The 25,024-nt window shown below is 36.7% G+C and overlaps 1 protein-coding gene across 2 annotated transcripts in view; it reads left to right on the top strand.

Moving 5' to 3' along the window:
• Positions 1-25,024, top strand: part of ZC3H6 (zinc finger CCCH-type containing 6) — a 69,209-nt gene that overhangs the window by 14,796 nt on the left and 29,389 nt on the right. For both annotated transcript variants that reach the window (XM_081795233.1, XM_081795234.1), the window contains exons 2-3: positions 9,709-9,889; positions 17,109-17,231. In XM_081795233.1, the coding sequence (XP_081651359.1) occupies positions 9,709-9,889; positions 17,109-17,231 (304 nt within the window). The remainder of the gene's footprint in view (positions 1-9,708; positions 9,890-17,108; positions 17,232-25,024) is intronic.

The following is a 25,024-nucleotide window of genomic DNA, read 5'->3' on the forward strand; positions in this document are numbered from 1 at the left end:
AAGAGAGAGAATCCCAAGCAGACTCCACGCTCAGCACGGAGCCCTATGCAGGGCTCAATCCCAGGACCATGAGATCCCAACCTAAGCTGGCATCAAGAGTTGGATGCTTAACTGACTGAGCCACCTAGATGCCCCCTGAAAACTATTTTTAAATTATTTGTTAAAGTCACATATCCATAATCCTCTGATGGCCCCCAGTTTTTTAAAGGTTCTGTTCCAGGCAGTATTTTGGACTTTAAGGGAAAAATAACAAAGTTAACTTACCCTTTTTCTTAGAAGAGGAAAAGCTAAAATGGAATTATTTGCATTTTCTGTTTATTAATATCTAGATTTGAGAGATTGCAGGACTACTGAGACAAGCTGGCACTACAGTGAATGGTGAATGTTAATGCTTTCTTTAAAGAATAGCCATTAGTTTTATTTATGTTCTCTATTGTTTTCTGTATTTTTTTATTTCTGTCCTTATATTTATTATTTTCATTCTTCTTTTGGGTTTGCCCATTTCTGAATTCTTGAGTTGAATATATAGTTCATTTGTTTTTAACCTTTTCATTTCCTGAAAACTGTGTTTATTTTATTTTATTTTTTTTTTATGTTTATTTATTACTGAGAGAGAGAGAGAGAGAGAGAGAGAGAGAGACAGAGCATGAGCAGGGGAGGGGCAGAGAGGGGGGTAGACACAGAATCTGAAGCAGGCTCCAGGCTCCGAGCTGTCAGCTGTCAGCACAGAGCCCGATGCGGGGGCTCAAACTCAAACTGTGAGATCATGACCTGAGCCGAAGTTGGTCACTCAACCAACTGAGCCACCCAGGTGCTCCTGAAAAATGTGTTTAAATAAAAGCATAGATCTTCTAAGGACTCCTTTTCTTCGTTCAGGTCTTTTAATTAACAACTTAATGGTATACTGTGCACCAAATTTATATTGGGAGGTTTATCAGGAAGTTACATTGCTTGAATTCACATGTTTCATTAATATGTTACTGATAAATTCATTACCTGAGTCAGATCATTATAATGCCTGCTTTGAAAATTTTGAGGCTGAAATGATGGGGATTATGTCTTCCTGTGATATAGAAGATTAACACATTATTCATTCACCTCCTTACTACTTTTAAGGAAAATCTTGACCCCATTCAAAGGAATGACCTCAGGAATAATGAGGTGACATTTAAATATACAAATTATGGGAATGTTTGTAATATTAATGGAGGATTGCCTGAAGGATAATGGTTTATTAATTTCTCAGTATTACTGATTTTCAGCTCATTTTTTCTGCCTCAGAACTGTTAGAGAATAAACATCCCCATCTGTGGTAAAATGTATGTATTTGGGTGGAGAGTGTCAAGTTATCTGATTCTCCAAATATATTCCATTCTTCTTTTGGATTCTTGCTTGATTTTTGCAGTGGCATCCTGCTTTCCTGCAACTGTTTTATTTCCCCTTTAGATCTGTTTTTTACTCCCAAAGCTATCTTTCAGAATGAAGATCTAATTATATCACCTTCTTTCCTGGAAACACTTGAGTGCTTTCTCATTTATATTAGAATAAACTCCAAATATGGTCAAAGCTGTGCATGATCTAGAAGCAACCAGCCTAATTTTGAACCAACTTTCCCTTTTTCTTTATTATCCAGTGACATTGGCATTGTCTCAGTTTCTGTCTCAGTTCTACACAGAAATTTTGCTGTGTCTGTCTACCAGAGGTCCTTCCCCAGTCCTTTATCTCTTAGGCTAACTCATCACCTCCATTCATTCATGACTTCCTCAGGGAAAGCCTTTCAGACTTCCCTGACAGATGACTTTCTCCTATTCTGTGCTCTCATAGCACTATTTACCTCCTCCATTTACTTGTATGGTTGTTATTTTATATATATTTGTGATTCTTTCATTGATGTCTATCTCCCCCATCACTAGATTAAATACTTCTTGAGAGAAGAAACCATGTCTCTTTCTGGTTTATCATTGTATCCCCACTGAGAAGGTGGTGAATAAATACATGTTAAATGAACAAATGCCCCCCCCCTTTCTGTTGGGAGGACTAAAAATTCTTATATACATAAAGTTTTTGAGAATCCCTGCTCTAGATGTTGTGAATTTCATCCTTGGATTAAATCAGAATCTCAGAGGGGTGGGTACTTGGCTGGCTCAGTCAGTAGAGCAAGCGACTCTTGGGTTGTGAGTTCAAGCCCCATGTTGGCTACAGAGATTACTTAAAAAATAAAATAAAATATTTTTAAAAATAGGAACATCAGACAATTGCATACTTGAACAATATTACTTTGTTTCCTCATATAATTGCTTTTTTGCAATTGGATTTTGACTGCAAACCCTTGGTTCAAATTGGGGCATGCTGTAGGTGATAAACTATTGCACTGAAGATAGTGTCCATTGTGTGAAGTACTGACCATTGTACCAGCTAATAATGTCTTTATGAGCACTCAGGGGAGAAATTTTTCTGGTTTCACTCCTAGAAAAAAAGATGCCTCTCGAGCAACTGGTCTGTATTTGTCTTAGAAGCACTGTTGTCTTGGGGCACCTGGGTGGCTTATTCGGTTAAGCTCAGCTCATGTCATGATGTCAAAGGTTCGTGAGTTTGAGCCCTGGATTGGGCTCTCTGCTGTCAGCCGCAGAGCCCGCTTCAGATCCTCTGTCTCCCTCTCTCTCTGCCCCTCCCCTGCTCTTTCTGTCTCTCAAAAGTAAAAAAATAAAACACTTAAAAAAATTTTAAAAAAGAAGCACCATTTTCTTGTACCTAATCCTTGTTTCCTGAAGGTCAGAGCCAAATTTGCAGCTCACATCTAAAAATGAGTCAGATTTCTGGCATACCCCTGTGTAAACTAATCTTAGTCTTAGCTTCATCTTAATCTTTGGAATTGTAACATATTTTATATTTTGATCAATAAAAGTTTCTATAAATAGCTTTCAAGGAATAATACAATTCACCTGAGGTTTTTTTTTTTTTTTTTAAGCTATGAATCTGCTTGCTGGGTGAGAAATGAGTTCACCCTGTCTCTCCATGCTGAAAGTGAAAAAGAGGGGAAAAGTAAAAAAGTTTATTATGTATTAGGAGGAATTCTAGGTTTTATTTTCTTTTTTTTTTTTTAATTTTTTTTCAACGTTTTTTATTTATTTTTGGGACAGAGAGAGACAGAGCATGAACGGGGGAGGGGCAGAGAGAGAGGGAGACACAGAATCGGAAACAGGCTCCAGGCTCCGAGCCATCAGCCCAGAGCCCGACGCGGGGCTCGAACTCACGGACCGTGAGATCGTGACCTGGCCGAAGTCGGATGCTTAACCGACTGCGCCACCCAGGCGCCCCTAGGTTTTATGTTCTGATTGGGTCATTTAGGAACTAGAAATTCTTCCTTTTGATTTTGTTCTGCTGTCACAAAAGTACAGAGATTTCTTTATAAAGAGGTATGAGGTGGGATATGAGAGTATCTGTTAGGCTCAGAGATACAGAGTTAGCACTTTTGTATGCACCTGCTAGGAATTTGGTAGAGTTTTATTTTAGCAGTACTGCCTTAGTCCTATCGGTATAGAACAGTATGCTACATATTCACTGCTGTATGTGTTATGATTTTTGGAGGAATTGTGATCAAAGGCCTTGGTATTTAGCCTGACTGAATATGAGAGTCCTTTTGTTTTCCTTCTGTTGCAAAATGAATTTTTGTATCATCTGATGAAATAACAGCTGTGCAGAAGCATGTATGACTCTGGAGACCAAGCATTGGAATTAGAAGACTGTCAGACAAGTAAGAATAGCCATAACTATTATAAGAAGAGACTGGAAGTTACTTTAGAGTGACCAGATATTCTCTCACTTTGATTAGGAGATCAGATCTTAAAATTCAGACTTCTGAGTCTACTTTTGATAATCAAGTTGTCTTATCTTTTATTTGAATATACATAGGTCAACTTTCCCTGTGATACTACTCCATGGGCAGCAGGAAACATTAGCAGTAATTCATATTTTTTTCTTGGCTTACCAGCAAGAAATTTAGGACTATGCTGTTATCCACACCACTTAGATCAATGACTTTGTTTGTTGTAATTCTTGGGCTTTGCAGTATTATTTATCTTTATAGTCAATGTTAGTCACAAATTTTTGATAACATTTTCAAGTTACGTGACCTCTGTAGTTGAAAATAGAGCCCCAATGATTCTAGCATAAAGGGAGTGTCTGGTTTTTTTTTTCCTCCAGATAAATCATTGTTCCTTCAGACACTCCCACAGAAGCATAGTGTTTTGAAGGAGATGGGAAGGAAATATCTGAAATCGTCTAATTATTATATTTTTATATACAGTTGTTATCTGTATATATAAGTTAGATTTTGATGAGGCAAATATGAATAAGGATGATGTTGTTGATTCAGAAAATAAAGATTAAAAGGGTCACATATGTAAAACCATAAGAGGAATTGCTCAAAAGTGAGTAAGAAAGGGATTCTTAGTTGTCTCTGGGATAGAGATAACTTACATAGAGTTAAGCAGAATTTGGAAGGATTGTCATAAGACTATGCAGGATCTTAGGCTAATTAGAATTTAAAATTTTGCCCATAAATTTGTGCAAAATCTCATTCTTGAAGGAATTTGTATTTGAGTTGAGGCTTTGACAAATTCTAAGGTTGGCTCAAGTAATGAAACTTGCCATGGCTATAGACAGTCAAAAAGGGATAAGCTGAGTTTCTGCAAACCAAATACATTCCAGAGGCTGTAAGAACCTGTTAGATAGAGGATAAAGATAAAAACACTTTAAATGTTGTAGATATCCATCAGATTTTACCACGGTAGTTTGTAAAGAGAAACTTTTTTTCTGAAACAAATAAGATGAGTCATCTAGGATATAAATGTTCAAGGTCCAGTTTGGGGATAAACATAAAATCGTAAAAACTCAGGTGAGGTAACTCTTCCATGGCCCTGGTATGACCAGACAGTATTTCCCTTGAGAAGAAATACCTAGTTTGGGAAGTATAAGGTAGGGAGTTAGGTCAAGGCTTTGTCAAGAGGATCATATGTAAGCTATATAGTTGAGGGAAAAGATCGGAGTAGGCATGGGCAAGCCTATAGCCAAGCAAGTTTTCTGTTAAGCACGCTGACAAATTCAGCCAGTAAAATTCAGTTTATTACTTACATAGACAACAGATCACCATGGTGTCAGCTTCTCTTGTCCATTGTCTCACTGGGTAACACTGAAACCAGATAATCACAGGCAACACGAGTGGTAGGATACCCTGTGTCTGAGGAACGGTGGCCAGGCAGAAGAGTTTAGGGCAGTGGGTGAGAGAGCTTTGTAGCAGCACCTGCCACGACTGCGTATATTTCCATAGTCTGGAGTATCATGAGGCATTCTGCCAGAGCTTAGGTCAGCCTGTGGTTAAGCCTGCCTATGTGGAGACATGTAAGGTCGCCAGGGTATGAGTACAGAGCAGTTCTTCTCCATTATCCTTGGTGAAAGAGAAATGACAAGGTGAATTAGAACAAAAGCACGAAAAGAAGTATTACAAGCAATAGTTTCAAGTAGGTTGGAAATTTATGTTCTATTGGTCTTGGGATAAGCAGCCTACTTCTATAAAGTCATCTGCTTCTGGAATGTAAAGACATCCTGGACATCCTGACAGTCACTTGGTACCTTCTGAGAAATACCTTTTTTTCTGGTGATAATATCAGCTTATCTCAGGAAGCTTGTATTTATGAGTAATATCTTTTAATATCATCCATCAGGAGTATGTGTATAGTCTTTTATTGAGGCTTTTGTGTTTCTTCCAGAAGACTCAGTTTCTGATCTGTAGCTTGTAACAGGAGCCTTTAGGCAAGCATAAAGAAAAAGCAGAAACTACCTGTGGAGGTAAGACTGGTTCAGATTAAGTTGTTTTAATAGCAACAATATCAGAAAGGAGAAAAGTAGAATCCTTTATGAAGCAAATCGATTTATAAGGATTTAGTGAATAATTTACCTCAGAATAAGAACATATCATTGGCATTGACCAATTTCAGGGTTTTAAATTTATACCAGTGTATTATGATTTTCTCTAGTTGTCTGCAATCTAGGTAGTTAAATCTAGAGATAAAATATTTTAAAACTTGTTTTTAAAATAATAACTTTATTGAGATAAAATTCACCTTTTTAAGGTATATGATTCACTGGTTTTTAGGATATTCAGAGTTGTGCAGTCATATGACTATCTAATTTTAGAACTTAAAAAAAAAAAATTCTGGAACATTTTCATCACTCCGAAAAGAAAAACCCCATGACCGCTGACAATCACTCCTCATTCCTTCCTCCAAACTACCTGGCAGTCCCTAATCTACTTTCTGTCTCTATGGATTTGCCTAAGAGATAAATTCGTTTAAAAATAATTTTGTTTGTTAACTGAACAATTATTTACATATCCATAAACATGAATATGTCTCTTCCTAAAAAGGTCATAACCACTCTATTATTTTACATTAATAAAAAGTCATCCATTATAGAATTGACCTAGGTAGGAGTTTCTCTTTTTGACTTATTAATTTTTGAAAAGTATCTTGGGTTTAGTAAATAAAACAGCTTTCATAATGTTGAGCTAATTCAAGATCTAGAGAATGCCAAGCACTCTTAACTATATCTACTATCTCTTCCATTTTTGATTCACAGAACTAGATTAGTATCTGATACGTTAGTAAGTGCTCAATCAAGAAAGCTTTGTTTTGTTTTGGTGACAGAACTGGAATTAGAATCCGGCTGTCTTCCCATGAAGTTACCTCTTCCCATTACACCACACATGCTTTCCGTTGTGTCCAAAGCTTATTTTTGTAAAACATTTGTAAACAGTTCATAGATGTGGGGATCGGTGTTCTTTATGTCCTTTTTCTATCCTATTTTTTGGAAGCATACAGGAATTCACAAGTTTAAATTTGTTATTGTGTGAATGCTGGCTAAGGAGAAGAAAGAAAAGTAAAATACCTTTCAGTGTTTTTTGTCTAATGATAGATATAAATGCCCCATATTTCACAGTTAAAGAATTTATGTAAAGTAGATCATAAATTCATATGCAGCATTTTTAGCTTGAATACTGAGGTACTTAAGTAGCCTCTAGTCAAAATGTTAAGCATGAATTAGTGATTTTAAGATATAAAATGATTTATGCTTTAAGGAGCTCAATTTGGAGGAGAAGGATGGTAAAAGAAAGGATGAATGCCCATAGATTTTCTTGGTGCTGTTCAAATTTGATTATGGTATAAATATAGGCAGTATTCAATTTTTAAATGTACAACTTGATGACTTTTACACATTGATCACCACACAGATCAATATACCGAATATTTCAACACCCCAGAAGGTTCTTTCGTACCCCCTTTTTTTTTTGGTAGTTACAACCCTCCAAGAGGTAATCATAATTTTGGCTTCTGTCACCATAGGTTAGTTTTGCCTTTTCTTGAAATATGTATATAAATGGAATCAAACAGTACTGTCTTGTATCTGGCTTCTTTTACTCATAATTGTGTCTATAAGATTCATCCATATTGTGTATAGCAGTGGTGAATTTGTTTTGCTTTGTAGTATTACATTATATAAATAAAGCACAGTGTATTTATCCATTTACTGTTGTTTTTTTTTTTTTTTTTTACAATTTTTTGACAGTTTTTTACAATTGTGATTAAAGCTACTAAGAACAGAACATTCTGTGCTTATCTTTTCGTCAATATATGCACTCATTTTTCTTGGGGCTTAAGGTTTTATAGTGTTATAAAAGTTTAGAACTTTTTTTGTTAAAATAGAATGCCAAGCCTGCCTTACAAGAAAATTTCAAGTCTGCCTAAATGGATATATACCTTTTTGATTTTATAATAGAAACTGGGGAAAAATAACATTGACTTCACAACCAATTTTGAGTGGTATCATGTGCCTGTTCTGTAATGCAAGGGTTATGGATATTATAACATTCATTCCTTCAGTGAACAGCAGGGAACCATGCTATGTGTTAGAGATACAGCTATGAAAGACACGGTCATAGTTTACTTTCCCCAACCAATATGTTCAGGTCATTTGAATATAATGTATAGAGCACAGAGATAAAGAAATGAGAATTATTAGGGGAGTACTTAGGGTGAAACATCTCACCTAAACCTGGGTAGTCAGTGGAAGCATCTCAGAGAAAATGACATCTGAACTGGGTCCTATAGAATGAACTGGACTTAGCCAGGTGTAGGGGCGGGAGTTGGCGTTGAGAACAGCAGTGCAATGAGAGCTTTTAAGACAATGTTTAAAGCTTAGAGAGACAAGAAATTGAAAGTAGTTGGGTAAGCAGGGACTCAATTATAAAAGGGTTTTTGGCAATATCAGGTTTTGACATCATTCTTAGGTCAGATGGGAATCATTGGTACTGTCTTTTTTTATTATGGAAAACTTCAAACACGTACAAAGAGAATAGTAAAACGAATCCTACACATCCCACAATTTGAGCAATTACCAACTCATGACGAATCTTGTTGATACCACTTTTCCCCTCCCCCAGTGAATAGTTCTAAAGCACATTTGAGACATCATATCATCATTGAAGATTTTGAGCAGGATAGTACATGGTCAGTTTTGCATTTTAGAAATCACATATCCCTAGTAACTTCAAAGTATATTTACAATGCGTACACCATAGTTAGTTGCTTCTCATTTGCTTCCGTTATACAGACATTTGTCTTTCTGCACCACCGTGTACTATTTATAGCAGTTTGCATTTTTTCAAACTGTATGGAAGCATGATTAAATGCTAAACTTATTTTTTTAAGTTTATTTGAGAGAGAAAGAGCTTGCGCATACTCATGGAGAAGGGGCAGAGAAAGAGGGAGAGAGGGAATTCCAAGCAGGCTCCACTCTTGTCAACAAGGAGCCAGACATGGGGCTCAGTCCCATGAACCATGAGATCACAACCTGAGTTGAAATCAAGCATCAAGACGCTCAACTGACTGAGTCACCCAGGCACCCCTAAACTTATTTTATATATTTATCTTCTTATGAGGATCATTGTTTAATTTGCCTTTAAAGATACTGAATATTTTTGGCTTGTTTAACTATAAAAATGTCATAAACAATATAAAAGTTTGTTTTAGTTCAGTTTCCATGATAGCAAAGATACTAGTATTTGGAAAGTAGAATTCAATTTATGGTTTTACTACAAATATTTTTTTACAGATTCAGATTTAATTTATGATTCTTCTGTGGCTCAGGTTTTGCTATTTATCTACCTATTGAAATCTGTTTCTTATTGAAGTTTACTGTGATGGTGAAAATTAATGTAGATTGCTTTCATTTTAAAACTATTTATAGTTGTTTACACACCACTAAGTTAAAAATTCCTTCCTGTAGTAAGAATGTTTACTTCCGAAAGTATTTTAGTTTAACCTTTGGTTTAGTAAATGGTAACTACTAGCACCGCATTCATGCATTTATTCATTCATTTGGTGAAAGTCAGTGATCTTAATCCAAATCACAGGTTGGCAAATATTTGTTGCTGAAACTGGTTCTTAGATTTTTGGAAGGTTGTTCCAAAAGAAAGGGAGAATTCACAACAGAAACCATATGTGGCCTGCAGGCCTTACAGGAAAAATTTGCCACCCATGGTCTAAATGAATATAACTCAAATTACTGGATGTGCTTATTTTTCTTTTGGAAGTGTTGAAGATTCATTTTCAAATTGACATTTAAAAATAAAAATTTAATTGTCTTCTACAGAGAAGATGGTGAATTAGAAGATGGTGAAATAGATGATGCAGGATTTGAAGAAACACAAGAACAGGAAGCAAAAGAGGATGAGAAGCAGAAAAATGAGAAAGCCTATAGAAAATCAAGGAAAAAACACAAGAAAGAAAGAGAGAAGAAAAAATCCAAAAGGAGAAAACGTGAAAAACATAAGGTTAGTTGAAATCTACTTTTAATTCTTTTAGTAAATTTTTATGAAATATAAAATACTGAAAATTAGAAAGTATAAATCATTGCTTATTTTTTTAATTAAAAAAAAATTTTTTTTGATGTTTATTTATTTTTGAGACAGACAGAGCATGAGTGGGGGAGGGGCAGAGAGAGAGGGAGACACAGAATTTGAAGCAGGCTCCAGGCTCTGAGCTGTCAGCACAGAGCCCAACGTGGGGCTTGAACCCACCAACCATGAGATCATGACCCGAGCCAAAGTCGGACGCTTAACCGACTGAGCCACCCAGGTGCCCCAATCATTGCTTATTTTATTATAAAACTTATTGATTAGATACTTTTATTTATGTGAGTAATATATTTTCTAAACACAAAGATTATATGAATTATCTCAAAGATTTAAAAATTAAGGTAACTTTTAATGCAAGTTAAAATAAATCTTTTTAATTGATGATAAAAGGTTAAGAAAGTTTTATTCTCTACAGATCTAAATTAGCAGCATTGGCATTGCCATTCACTTATTTATTTATTCATTCGTATGTATTATTGTGTGCTTGCTATGGAAATCTCTGTGCTCTGTGTTAAAGTTACAGTAATGAGTGAAACAGTCTCTAACAGATTACATTAAAAGTGGAAGGAGAGGGGCGCCTGGGTGGCTCAGTCGGTTAAGCAGCCGACTTCGGCTCAGGTCATGATCTCACGGTCCGTGAGTTCGAGCCCCGCGTCGGGCTCTGTGCTGACCGCCCAGAGCCTGGAGCCTGTTTCAGATTCTGTGTCTCCCTCTCTCTCTGACCCTCCCGCATTCATGCTCTGTCTCTCTCTGTCTCAAAAATAAATAAATGTTAAAAAAAAAAAATTTATAAAAAAAAAAGTGGAAGGAGAAGGCAATAAACAAATGAAAATATGATCAAGAAAAAAGAGTAGGGTGCTGGATAGAAAATAATGTAGTTTGGGATAGGAAAGAAAGGATATCTATGCTGATGAGAACTCAGGGAAAAGTTGGCAGCTGTAGTGGGGTAGCTTTTGAAATTCCCCCCATAAAACAGAGCAATAACGATAGCAAAATCTGGGGCACCTGGGTGGCTCAGTCGGTTAAACATCCAACTCTTGATTTTGGCTCAGGTCATTATCATGGCTTGTGAGATCAAGCCCTGCACTGGGCTCTCTGCTGGTAGTGTGGAGCCTGATTGGGATTCTCTCTGTCTCTCTCTCTGTCTCTCTCTGCCTCTCCCCTGCTCGCAAGTGCGATCTTGCTCTCTCTCTTTCTCTCTCAAAATAAGTAAATAAATATTTTAAAAAATGAAAGAAACAAGTTACCCTACAAACCTTAAAAATACAAATGGTTAAGGCCAAACTACAGACAGCAACAAGACCAGTATAGGATCAGCAACTGTGCATACTGAAGCAGAGGGAAGGTAATGCGACCTCTAGAAAACTAATTGCCATCTTATCTCAAATGGAGGGATCCCCCTGCCACTCAACATGAAAAGTCCATAGGCCAAACTGAGAACAGCAGCAGAAAGTGAGAGGGGGCTTTACTAGTTCCAATTCACATGTGAGTGTAAGGTGATCACATGAATTTCAATGATGCTTGAATGGTCTGGGCCTGATGAACTCCTATTACTGATCAACCAAATCCCTCTCTCGGACAGAATCCTATACTGAGAACATAACTGCTCACAGTAGAATCTAAATTAAGAGGACAAGCATATTAGGACCAGGCAAGGAAAGAAATAGATTTAAAAAAATGAGGGAAAGAAGCAAGGGAGGCATATCTCAGGGGATACATAGCCATATTTATTAATACTTCATGCAAACAACAGAACAGATAACCCTAGAGAACAAGATAAAGCCATGATCACATTCCATGTAAGTTACTATTTAAAAAAAAGGGTGAATAATGGAGAGAATATTCTTCCAAAAGAGAAAGAATTCCCACAAAACATATAAAATATTTAACCTAATTTACAAAATGATAAAAAAATTAAGAAAGCAATATAAAGCTATGATCAAACAGCATAAATACAATTTGGAGGACACATCCTTTTGTCATCTAGGCAAAAAAGACCAAGTCCCTTATTAGGAAAAGAAAATCAGATTTAAAAAAATTATTTATTTTAGAGAGAGAAAGCTCAAGCAGTTGAGGGGACAGAGAGAGAGAGAGAGGGAGAGGGAGAGGGAGAGAGAGAGAGAGAGAGAGAGAGAGAATCTTAAGCAGGCTCCATGCTCAGCGAGGAGCCCGACGTGGGACTTGATACCATGACCCTGGGATCATGACCTGAGCTGAAATCAAGAGTCAGATACTCAACTGACTGAGCCACCCAGGTGCCCCTAAGAAAAATCAGATTTATATAGAAATTTTTGATATCAGTATTTTATGCCAAAAGATGATGGAATGCCATATTTAAATAAGAATTGGTTTCAAGAATTTTATATCCAGCTAAATACTGACCTTCAGATATATAGTCCTCAGAAAAACTATATATGGTAGAACTTAGGAAGTATTGTTATCATGAGCCTTCCTACAGACTCTACTAGAGAACAAGTTTAGATAACCAAAATGACTAGTTGAAAGAGAGGGATCTATATACATGCATATATTTCCTTATAAAATTAAGACTAAATGATGGACGTAAGAGCAGTATGTTATGTATCTGTACATTACAACTAGAAAAAAATATCAGGAAAAGCAGAAGAGTATATGGCAAGAAGAATAAGGTTACTGATTGCCTTATAGTTATTAACAGACAGTAAAAGGATGTTGCTTCACATTATTATCCTGGGAATAAAAGAGAGAAAGGAGAAGAGGTTACTGCCAAACTTCAGTATTGGTCCTGTTGGTAAAGAAACAGTATGTGCACCTGGGTGGCACAGTTGGTTAAGCATCCAACTCTTGATCTCGGCTTAGGTCATGATCTCACAGTTCCTGAGTTCTGGTCTGATGGCACAAAGTCTGCTTGGGATTCTGTCTGTCCTTCTCTCTACCCCTCCCCTGCGTGTGTGCTCGCTCTCTCTCAATAAAAAAAAAAAAAAAAAAAAAGAAACAGTATGCAAAGAAGGGACAGGGAGTAAGGTTATTGGAAAAAGGCTGTATGAAAAAAATAATTGAGACAAAAATATAAACTTTTCTAAATACCCCAACAATGCAAAATCCAACTCTGTGTACAAGAAAAATATTTTAAAAATGGGTAAAGACATGCGAGGCAAATGCAAAGAAAGAGAAGGCAGAAGTCATAATGTTGATATCTGAGATAGTCAAATTTAGGTCAAAAAGAATTGAAAGAAACAAAGAAGAACATTTTATGATGTTAAAGTTTACAACTCATAATGAAATATAAGTTTATTAATATTTTATATCCCCCCAAAAAGCAACTTCTGAAAAGCAGGAACTATGGGAGCTACAAGAAGAAATAGGAATAACAGGAGATACACCAATATGCCTTTCTTAGATCAATCAAGTGGATGAAAAGGTGGTAAGGATGTTAAAGAGAGATTATAAATAAGTTGTAAGCTCTGAATCCTGAGAACACATCATCCTCTCATTATATGGCCACATAGTATGCCTTATAAGCTCCAATTACTTTGATAGAGTGGAAATGTTACAAAAAGCAACATCAAACCACAATACAATAAAACTAGACATTACTAATAAAGTCAAAACAAATGCCTTTTTACTTTATAATTCAAATACCTACTATAAATAGCTTGTGGAATATAGGGAAAACAGATTAAAACTGCAGAATTTCATGAAAATAATGAGAACTCTTGATATGTAAGTACTAGTGGAATATGTCTAAAGCAGTTATCAGGAGAAAATTATAGCATTATAGTATTAAAGGCTAGAAAAGTGGCAAATCAAAACAAAAGAAACAAAAAGAAGGACTTTTGATAAAGTTACAAGCAGAACTTAATGAATTAGAATGAAAAGTCAGTAGTTACGAAAAAAAGATCAACAGTATATGTATAAATCTTCGGCCAGACTAATCTAGAAAAAAGGGGGGATTGCCTGGCTGGCTCAGTCGGTGGAGCATGCAACTCTTGATCTCAGAATCTGAGTTCAAGCCTCACATTGTGCATAGAGCCTTCCTAAGAAAAAAGAGAATGAAAAGAAAAAAGGGAAAAGCAAAACTAAAACTCACTCTGTTGAAGCTAAGAACTTTCAAAACTAACAAGTTTCATCTCCTTTTTAACAGCCTTTCATTTATCTATTTTCTTTGACAGATAGTTACTTTCAATATTTTGCTTTAAAATCGTTTTTATTTCAAAAAATAAACTTTTTAAAAAAAGTTTATTTATTTTGTGAGAAAGAGCAAGGACGAGGTAGGGGGCAGAGAGAGGGAGAGAAAGAAGAGACAGAATCATTCTCCAAGCAGGCTCTGCACTGCCAGCGCAGAGCTCCATCTTACAAGCTGTGAGATCATGACCTGACCCAAAAAGAGTTGGACTCTTAACCAACTGAACTACCCAGGAACCCCTCAACATTGTGCTCAAAAATCATAACTAGATCACTTAGTTCATTAGATAACATTTTCTACTTTGCATGTTATTGAATGCAGCTGTGTTGTTCAGCTTTCTGCCACTGCATAACAAGAATGTCCCTTCTTCCAGTTTTAATAAGCTATCTCTCACTTTCCTTTAAGTTGCCTCAAAGTCCAAAATTTTGCTAACAATCATTCAAGGCAGTTTATGTATTGTTATTGTTATTATTATCATTATTATTATTTTGTAATCTCTGTCCCCTACGTGGGGCTCAAACTCATGACACAGAGGTCAAGAGTTGCCTACTCCAACTGAGCCAGCCAGGCACTGCTCATTCAAGGCAATTTAGACTTTCACTAAGGCTCTCCTTAAAGTCGTTCCAATATCCATCCACTGTCTGGTAGCAAAATCACTCCTGCCTTTTAGATGCTTGTTATGGAAGCACAGCATTTCCAGACACCAGTATCTTATTAGTTAACTATTGCTGAACAGCATATTACCCCAAACTTAGAAGTTTAAAAGAGCAGAGATTTATCTCCCAGCTTTTGTCAGTCAGGAAACTGGATGCAGTTAAACAAGGTGATTCTGGCTCACCTTTTCTCATGAGGTTTCAGTCATCTCATGGCTGGCTCGACAGAGGTAGGATCCTGTTCCATGGTCACTCACTTGGCTCTTGGTGGGCCTCATCAGTTCCTCACCATGTGGACTTCTCTACAGGCTGCCTCAGTGTCCTCACTGATGTCAGCTGGATTCCCCCAAGGCAGGTGACCCAAGAGTGAGAGAGAACAAGAGAAAGCATCCAAGATGAAAATTATAGTCTTTTTTATGACATAATCTCGGAAGTGATACACCATCTTTTCTGATATATTCTATTTACTACCTATTTTTAATGTAGTCAAGTTGCTAATTTCAGGTAATAATTACTTATTACTATATATGAGCCACATGTATATATATTTTGATAATAGCCTTCTTAAAGTCAATATGTTTTTTAGCCTCACTTTTTTGGAGTAGCCTGAAGAAACTTCTCCCTTAAGCAGAACCTTCTTTTCCCTGTTGGTTTTTCCTGAAGCACTGTCTTCGTCTGAGCTGTTTCTGTTTTTGTTTTTTTTTTAAGATTTTATTTTTAAGTATTTTCTATATTCAACGTGGAGCTTGAACTCACAACCCTGAGATTGAGAGTCACATGCTCCACCAACTGAGCCAGCCAGGTGCCCCTGAGTTTCTTCTTAATCAAGTTTTATCCCTTCTGTGATCTTCAACTGAAAGGTTTTCCTTGGAACTGGAGCTGACTTCTGCTAGTGACTTAGCAAACTTGGCTTTTAAATGGACAATAATTGGGGCACCTGGGTGGCTTAGTCGGTTAAGCGTCCGACTTCGGCTCAGGTCATGATCTCATGGTTCGCGAGTTCAAGCCCCACGTCGGGCTCTGTGCTGACAGCTTGGAGCTTAGAGCCTGCTTCACATTCTGTGTCTCCCTCTCTCTCTGCCCCTTCCCTGCTCATGTTCTGTCTCAAAAATAAATAAACATTAAAAAAAATGTTTAAATGGGCAATAATTATTTCAAGCCCTAATTAACAAATAGTAGATAGTTAAGTTTGAAGGATTTCATAGCATAATTATGAAAAGATTGCTTCGTATCACCTATCAAATCAGCAAAAACAGAAATAGCACTACCACAAAACAAAACCTGAAAACATTTAAGAACAAAGTGGAGGAAAAGTTTGTTTTTCTTAAAAGAACCTTTAAGAATTAAAGGGTAAAGGAGGGCACCTGGGTGGCTCAGTTGGTCTAATGTCCGACTTTGGCTCAGGTCATGATCTCATGGCTTGTGAGTTCGAGCCCTGCATGGGGTTCTGTGCTGACAGCTGAGAGCCTGGAGCCTGCTTCGGATTATGTGTCTTGGTCTCTTTCTGCTCCTCCCCTGTTCATGCTCTGTCTTAATCTCTCAAAAACAAACATTAAAAAAAAAAAAAAAAAAAGAATGGGGTAGAGGAAAACAGATCCTTCTATTGTAAAAGCATCCGAGTTCAATTTAGTTCACCTAAGTTTTACTGAGTATCTTCACTGATAAGAACTTTTAAGAATTCTTTAAAAAGAATGCTTAACCTGAGAAGATAATTACTTTGACTACATCGAGATTTGGTGACTTTTTTTAAAGAAATGCACACATATTTTAAAAAGCTGACTCTTGATATCTGCTCATCATTATCAGTTCCTTCTGGTTTCCATTTCACTTTTGTTCAATTTTTGGGGTTGGATTTATTTCATATTTATAGTTTGGAATGTTTTGGTATCTTTTAGTTTTAGGGTACTTACACAAAAGAGTAAGAATTCTAAAGCTATTTTAGGTAAAAATAAATTGATTCATACTCTACTCATGTTCTGTGTTCCTCTTTGAGGATCTAGTTTTATTCTTTAGAGATTAACTTTAAGATCACTTTAAGCATAGTGGAGCACAGTTCCTTGGATCACAGGGATGATGATGATAATGTTGCTCTTAAGTCCCTAAGAAGAGGGGAAGATATACTTTTCCTCAGAAAATTTTAGAGAAGTTGGGGTGGTGGTGGCCTGTAGTAGAGCAAGGATTTTTCAGTTAATACTTCAGAACCTACTAGGCTAATACTGTCTATTGGTTGGCACTTCTGGCTGAAACAAGTCTATCTAGTTACTAGTTAAATGTTCTTCCTTTTGCAAATGTAACATAATTGTGTTTTCCCTTTTAGCATAATTCTCCGTCTAGTGATGATAGTTCAGACTACAGCCTCGATTCAGATGTTGAACATACAGAAAGTTCCCACAAAAAAAGAGCTGGTTTCTACAGGGATTATGACATTCCATTTTCTCAGGTATTGCCTTTTTAAAAATGTGGTCAAATATACATAACATAAAATTTACCATTTTAACCATTTTTCAGTATACAATCAGTAGCATTAAGTATATTCACAATGTTGTACAACCATCACCACTATCCATTTCCAGAACTTTTTCATCATCCCAAACAGAAGGTGTGTACCCATTAAATGAGAACATCTCACTTCCCCCTTTCCTCTACTTTCTGTCTTTATGAATTTGCCTACTCCGTAGGCATATAGGTGCAGTCATACTGTATATGTCTTTTTGTGTCCAACTTCATTTATCATAATTAAAAAAAATTTTAATGTTTCTTTATTTTTGAGAGAGTGAGACAGAGCAGGAGTGGGGGAAGGCCAGAGAGAGGGAGACACGGAATCAGAAGCAAGCTCCAGGCTCTGAGCTGTCAGTACAGAGCCCGATGTGGGGCTCAAACCTCGAACTGTGAGAACATGACCTAAGCCGAAGTCGGACGCCCAACCGACTGAGCCACCCAGGCACCCCATCATAATTTTTTAAAGGTTCATCTAGCATGTATCAGAATTTCATTTTTTAAGGCTGGATAATATACCATTGTATGGATATATCGTATCTTGTTTGTTCCTCTGTTGGTGGACACATGAATTTCTCCCACCTTCTGACTGTTGACTGTTGGACTGTATACCTAAGAGTGGGATTACTAGATCATATAGTAATTCTATGTTTAATTTGCTGAGGAACCACCAAACTGTTTCCCAGAATGGCTGCACTGTTTAACATTTCCACCACAATGCATGGGATTTTCCAGTTTCTCCACATCCTTGCCAAACTCATTTTCTGGGTTTTCTGTTTTATTTTGTTTTGCTTTAGGTTTTCTTCTTCTCTTCTTCTTTTTTTTTTTTTGTTGTTTGTTTGTTTTATAATAGCCATCTTAACACGTGTGAAGTGGCATTCTTTTTGTTGTTGTTGGTAGTTTTTACTTCTTCTTCTTTTTTTTTTTTAATTTACATCCAAATTAGCATATAGTGCAACAATGATTTCTGGAGTAGATTCCTTAGTGCCCCTTACCCATTTAGCCCATCGCCCCTCCCACAGCCCCTCCAGTAACCCTCTGTATGTTCTCCATATTTACAAGTCTCTTCTGTTTTGTCCCCCTCCCTGTTTTTATGTTCTTTTTGTTTCCCTTCCCTTATGTTCATCTGTTTTGTCTCTTAAAGTCCTCATATGAGTGAAGTCATATGATATTTGTCTTTCTCTGACTAATTTCACTTAGCATAATGCCCTACAGTTGCATCCACGTAGTTGCAAATGGCAAGATTTCATTCTTTTTCATTGCTGAGTAATACTCCATCATATATATATATATATATATATATATATATATATATACACACACACACACACACACATTTTCTTTATCCATTCATCCATCTATGGACATTTGGGCTCTTTCCATACTTTGGCTATTGTTGATAGTGCTGCTATAAACATTGGGGTGCATATGTCCCTTTGAAACAGCACACCTGTATCCCGTGGATAAATACCTAGTATTTATCCAATTGCTTTATCCAATTTATACAATTGCTGGGTTGTAGGGTAGTTCTATTTTTAATTTCTTGAGGAACCTCCATACTGTTTTCCAGAGTGGCTGCACCAGTTTGCATTCCTACCAGTAGTGCAAAAGAGATCTTCTTTGTCTGCATCCTTGCCAACATCTGTTGTTGCCTGAGTTGTTAATGTTAGCCATTCTGACAGGTGTGAGGTGGTATCTCATTGTGGTTTTGATTTGTATTTCCCTGATGATGAGTGATGTTGAGCATTTTTTCATGTGTCGGTTGGCCATCTGGATGTCTTCTTTGGAGAAGTGTCTATTCATGTCTTTTGCCCATTTCTTCACTGGATTCTTTGTTTTTTGGGTGTTGAGTTTGATAAGTTCTTTACAGAACCTGGATACTAACCCTTTACCTGATATGTCATTTGCAAATATCTTCTCCCATTCCTTTGGTTGCCTTTTAGTTTTGCTGATTGTTTCCTTCTCTGTGCAGAAGTTTTTATTTTGATGAGGTCCCAGTAGTTCATTTTTGCTTTTGTTTCCCTTGCCTCCAGAGACATGTTGAGTAAGAAGTTGCTGCAGTCAAGATCAAAGAGGTTTTTGCCTGTGTTCTCTTAGAGGATTTTGATGGCTTCCTGTCTTACATTTAGGTCTTTCATCCATTTTGAGTTTATTTTTGCGTATGGTGTAAGAAAGTTGTTCAGGTTCATTCTTCTGCATGTTGCTGTCCAGTTTTCCCAGCACCACTTGCTGAAGAGACTGTCTTTATTCCATTGGATATTCTTTCCTGCTTTGTCAAAGATTAGTTGACCATACGTTTGTGGGTCCATTTCTGGGTTCTCTATTCTGTTCCATTGATCTCAGTGTCTGTTCTTATGCCTGTACCATACTGTCTTGATGATTACAGCTTTGTAGTATAGCTTCAAGTTTGGGATTGTGATGCCTCCTGCTTTGGTTTTCTTTTTCAAGATTGCTTTGGCTATTCAGGGTCTTTTCTGGTTCCATACAAATTTTAGGATTATTTGTTCTAGCTCTGTGAAGAATGCTGGTGTTATTTTGATAGCGATTGCATTGAATATGTAGATGGCTTTGGGTAGTATTGACATTTTAACAATATTTGTTCTTCCTTGAAGTGGCATTCTTATTGTGGTTTTGAGGTATTGCCTTTAAGGAGAGAAATGCAATTTTCAGTTTTATTCTTTGATTTCTGATATTTTGAAAAAATATTTTATATTTTCAGTATGGAAAAAGAGACATGTATACACATGCTGCAGATATTATTTTATTTTATTTTCTGATTATATTTAAATCCAAGCTAGTTAACTAACATATAGTGTAGTAATGGTTTCAGGAGTAGAATTTAGTGGCTTATCACTTACACGTAACACCCAGTGGTCATCCCAACAAATGCCCTCCTTGATGTCCATCACTCATATTTAGCCTGTCCCCCCACCCAACACCCCTCTAGCAACTGTCAGTTCTCTGTATAAGAGTCCCTTATGGTTTGCCTCCTCTGTTTTTATTTTTTCTTCCCTTCCCCTATGTTCATCTGTTTTGTTTTTTAAATTCCTTATATGAATGAAATCATATATTTATCTTTCTCTGACTTATTTTGCGTAGCATAATACACTCTAGTTCCATCCGCATTGTTCCAAATAGCAAGATTTCATTCTTTTTGATGGTTGAGTAATATTCCATTGTATGTATGTACCACATCTTCTTTATCCATTTATCATTCAATGGATATTTGGGCTCTTTCCATAATTTGGCGATTGTCAATAGCACTGCTATAAACATTGGGGTGCATGTGCCCTTTGGAATCAGCATTTTTGTATCCTTTGGATAAATACCTAGTAGTGCAATTGTTGGGTCATAGGGAAGCCCTATTTTAAATTTTTTGACTAACCTCCATACTGTTCTCCAGAGTGGCTGCACCAGTTTACATTCCCACCAGCAGTGCAAAAGAGATCCTCTTTCTCCACATCCTTGCCAACATCTGTTGTTTCCTGAGTTGTTCATTTTAGCCATTCTGACAGGTATGAGGTGGTATTTCATTATCGTTTTGATTTGTATTTCCTTGATGGTGAGTGATGTTGAGCATCTTTTTATGTGTCTATTAGCCATCTGGATGTCTTCTTTTGAAAAGTGTCTGTTCAAGTCTTTTGTCCATTTCTTCCCCGGATTATTTGTTTTTTGGGTTTTGAGTTTGATAAGTTCTTTATAGATTTTGGATACTAAGCCTTTATTGTATATGTCATTCGCAAATATCTTCTCCCATTCCGTCAGTTGCCTTTTAGTTTTGTTGGTTGTTTCCTTCACTCTGCAGATTTTTTATCTTGATGAAGTCCCAATAGTTCATTTTTGCTTTTGTTTACCTTGCCTCCAGAGACATGTCAAGTAAGAAATTGCTGCGGCCAAGATCAAAGAGGTAGCTGCCTATTTTGTCTTCTAGGGTTTTGATGGTTTCCTGTCTACATTTAGGTCTTTCATCCATTTTGAATATTTTTGTGTATAGTGTAAGAAAGTGGTCCAGGTTCATTCTTCTGCATGTCGCTGTCCAGTTTTCCCAGCACCATTTGCTGAAGAGCCTGTTTTTCATTGGATATTCTTTCCTGCTTTGTCGAAGATTAGTTGGCCATACATTAGTGGGTCCACTTCTGGATTGCCTGTTCTGTTCTATTGATCTATGTGTCTGTTTTTGTGCCAGTACCATACTGTTTTGATGATTACAACTTTGTAATATAGCTTAAAGTTCAGAATGTGATGCCTCCAGCTTTGGTTTTCTTTTTCAACATTATTTTGGCTGTTCAGGGTCTTTTCTGGTTCCATACAAATTTTAGAATTGTATGTTCTAGCTCTGTGAGGAACGTTGGTGTTATTTTGATAGGGATTGTATTGAATATGTAGATTGGTTTGGGTAGTATTGACATTGTAACAGTATTTGTTCTTCTAATCCATGAGCATAGAATGTTTTTCTATTTTTCTGTCTTCAATTTCTTTCATAAGCTTTTTATAGTTTTCCATAAACAGATCTTTTACCTCTTCAGTTAGGTTTATTCCTAGTTATTTTGTGGGTTTTGGTGCAATTGTAAATGGGATAGATTCCTTGATTTCTCTTTCTGCTGATTCATTCTTTGTGTATAGAAATGCAACCAATTTCTGTACGCTGACTTTATATCCTGCGATTTTGCTGAATTCACGTATCAGTTCTAGCAGTTTTTGGTGGAGTCTTTTAGGTTTTCCACATACAGTATCATGTTGTGTCAAAGAGTGAAAGTTTGATTTCTTACTTGCCAATTTGGATGTCTTTTATTTCTTTTTGTTGTCTGATTGTTGAGGCTAGGACAACACTATCTTGTATAACAGTGGTGAGAGTGGACATCCCTGTCGTGTTCCTGACTTAAGGAGGAAAGCTCTGTTTTTCCCCATTGAGGATGATATTAGCTGTGGGTCTTTTGGATATGGCCTTTATGATCTAGAGGTGTGTTCCCTCTGTCCCTACTTTCTTGAGGGTTTTTATCAAGAAAGTATGCTGTATTTTGTCAAATGCTTTTTCTGCATCTACTGAGAGGATCATGTGGTTCTTACTCTTTCTTTTATTAATGTGATTTATCACACTGATTGATTTGCAGATATTGAACCAGCCCTGCATCCCAGGAATAAATCCCACTTAATTGTGGTAAATAATTCTTTTAGTGTATTGTTGGATTAGGTTTGCTAGTATCTTGTTGAGAATTTTTACATACATGTTCATCAGGGAAATTGTCTTTTTAGTGGGGTCTTTGTCTGGTTTTGGAATCAAATAGATTCCATAGAATGAGTTTGCAAGTTTTCCTTCCATTTCTTTTTTTGGAACAACTGCAAAAGAATAGATATTAACTCTCAGATGTTTGGTAGAATTTCCCTGGAAAGCCATGGCCTTGAACTCTTGTTTCTTGGGAGAATTTTGATTACCAATTCAATTTCTTTACTGGTTATGAGTCTGTTTAAGTTTTCTGTTTCTTCCTGTTTCAGTTTTCATAGTTTATATGTTTCTAGAAATTTGTCCATTTCTTCCAGATTGCCCAATTCATTGGCATATAATTGGTTATAATATTCTCTTATTTTTATTTGTATTTCTGCAGTGTTGGTTTTGATCTCTCCTTTTTCATTCTTGATTTTAAGTATTTGGGTCCTTTCCTTTTTCTTTTAGATATATCTGGCTAGGGGTTTATCAATTTTTGTTAATTCTTTCAAAGAACCAGCTCCTGATTTCATTTATCTGTTCTACTGTTTTGTTTTTTTTTTTAATGTTTATTTATTTTTGACAGAGAGAGAGAGACAGGGTATGAGCAAGGGAGGGGCAGAGAGAGAGGGAGACACAGAATCGAAAGCAGGCTCCAGGCTCTGAGCTGCCAGCACAGAGCCCGATGCGGGGCTCGAACTCACAGACTGCGAGATCATGACCTGAGCCAAAGTCGGACGCTCAACCGACTGAGCCACCCAGGTGCCTCTGTTTTTTGTTTTTTGTTTTTTTTATTTCAATATCATTGTTTTCTGCTCTAACCTTTATTATTTCCCTTCTTTTGCTGGTTTGGGGCTTTATTTCCTATTATTTTTCCACCTCCTTTAGGTGTAAGGTTACGTTGTGTATTCGAGACATTTCATCCTTCTTTAGGAAGGCCTGGATTGCTATATACTTCCTTCTTATGACCTCCTTTGCTGCATCCCAGAGGTTTTGGACTATCATGTATTCATTTTCATTGACTTCTATGTACTCTTTAATTTCCTCTTTAATTTCTTGGTTAACCCACTCATTCTTTAGTAGGATGATCTTTAGTTTCCAAGTATTTGTGGTATTTCCAAATTTTTTCTTGTGGTTGATTTCAAGTTTCATAGTGTTGTAGTCTGAAAATATGCATGGCACAGTATTAATCTTTTTGCACTTGTTGAGGGCTGATTTGTGACCCAGTATGTGATCTGTTGGAGAATGTTCCATGTGCACTCAAGAAGAATGTGTGTTCTGCTGCTTTAGGATGAAATGTTCTGAATGTATCTGTTAAGTCCACCTGGTCCAGTGTATCATTCAGAGCTATAGTTTCCATGTTGATTTTCTGCTTAGATGATCTGTCCATTGTTGTAAGTGGGGTGTTAAAGTCCTCTACCATAATGGTATTATTATCAGTGTGTTTCTTTATGTTTGTGACTAATTGATTAGTATATTGGGTTGTTTGAGTTGGGGGCATAAGTATTTACAATTGTTAGATTTTCTTGGTGAATAAACCCCTTAATTACAATATAGTGCCCTTCTTCATCTCTTGTTACAGTTTTTGTTTTAAAGTCTAGGTTGTTATGGTGCCTGGGTAGCTCAGTTGGTTAAGCGTTGGACTTTGGCTCAGGTCATGATCTTGTGATTTGTGGGTTCAAGCCCTGCATCGGGCTCTGTGCTGACAGCTCGGAGCCTGGAGCCTGTTCCAGATTCTGTGTCTCCCTCTCTCTCTCTGCCCCTCCCCTGCTTGTGCTCTGTCTCTCTCTCTCAAAAATAAATAAACATTAAAAAAAATTTTTTTAAATTAATAAATAAATAAATAAATAAATAAAGTCTAGGTATCTGATAGAAGTACGGCTACTCCAGCTTTCTTTTGAAGTCCATTAGCATGATAGATGGTTCTCCATCCCCTTACTTGCAATCTGCAGATGTCTTTGGGTCTAAAGTGAACCTCTTGTAGGCCTATGCCACAAATTTCAAGTCTTTGAAAATCATACAGCATATATTTGTTTGCTACCACTGTCATAACAAAATATCCCAGACTAGTGGTTTAAATATTAGAAGTTTATTTTCTAGTAATCTGGAGGCTAGAAGTGCCAGAGCAAGGTGTCAGCAGGGTTGGTTTTCTCTGAGGACCATAAGAGATAGATCAGTTTAGCCTCTCTTCCTTGCTTATTGATGGCCACCTTCTTGCTGTCGTGCATGGTCATTCTGCTGTGCATGTACACCCCTCTTGTCTCTGTGTGTCCAAATTTCCTCTTCTAAGGACACCAGTAAGATTGGATCAGGGCCACCCTAGCAACTTCATTTTAACTTCATCACCTCTTTCAATGCCCTGTCTTCAAATACACTCACATTCTGAGGTATTGGGGGTTAGAGCTTTCACATACAAATTTTGTGACATCTACCTCTTTAAGTGCAAAAATTATTTGAAGTGTTTTGAATAGAAAAAAATTTAAACAATAGGATATACTTTATATTTTTCTTAGGCATGTTGTGTTATCTGAACA

Source organism: Panthera onca, chromosome A3, assembly GCF_046562875.1.
Source record: "Panthera onca isolate mPanOnc1 chromosome A3, mPanOnc1 haplotype 2, whole genome shotgun sequence".
NCBI classification, from domain to species: domain Eukaryota; kingdom Metazoa; phylum Chordata; class Mammalia; order Carnivora; family Felidae; genus Panthera; species Panthera onca.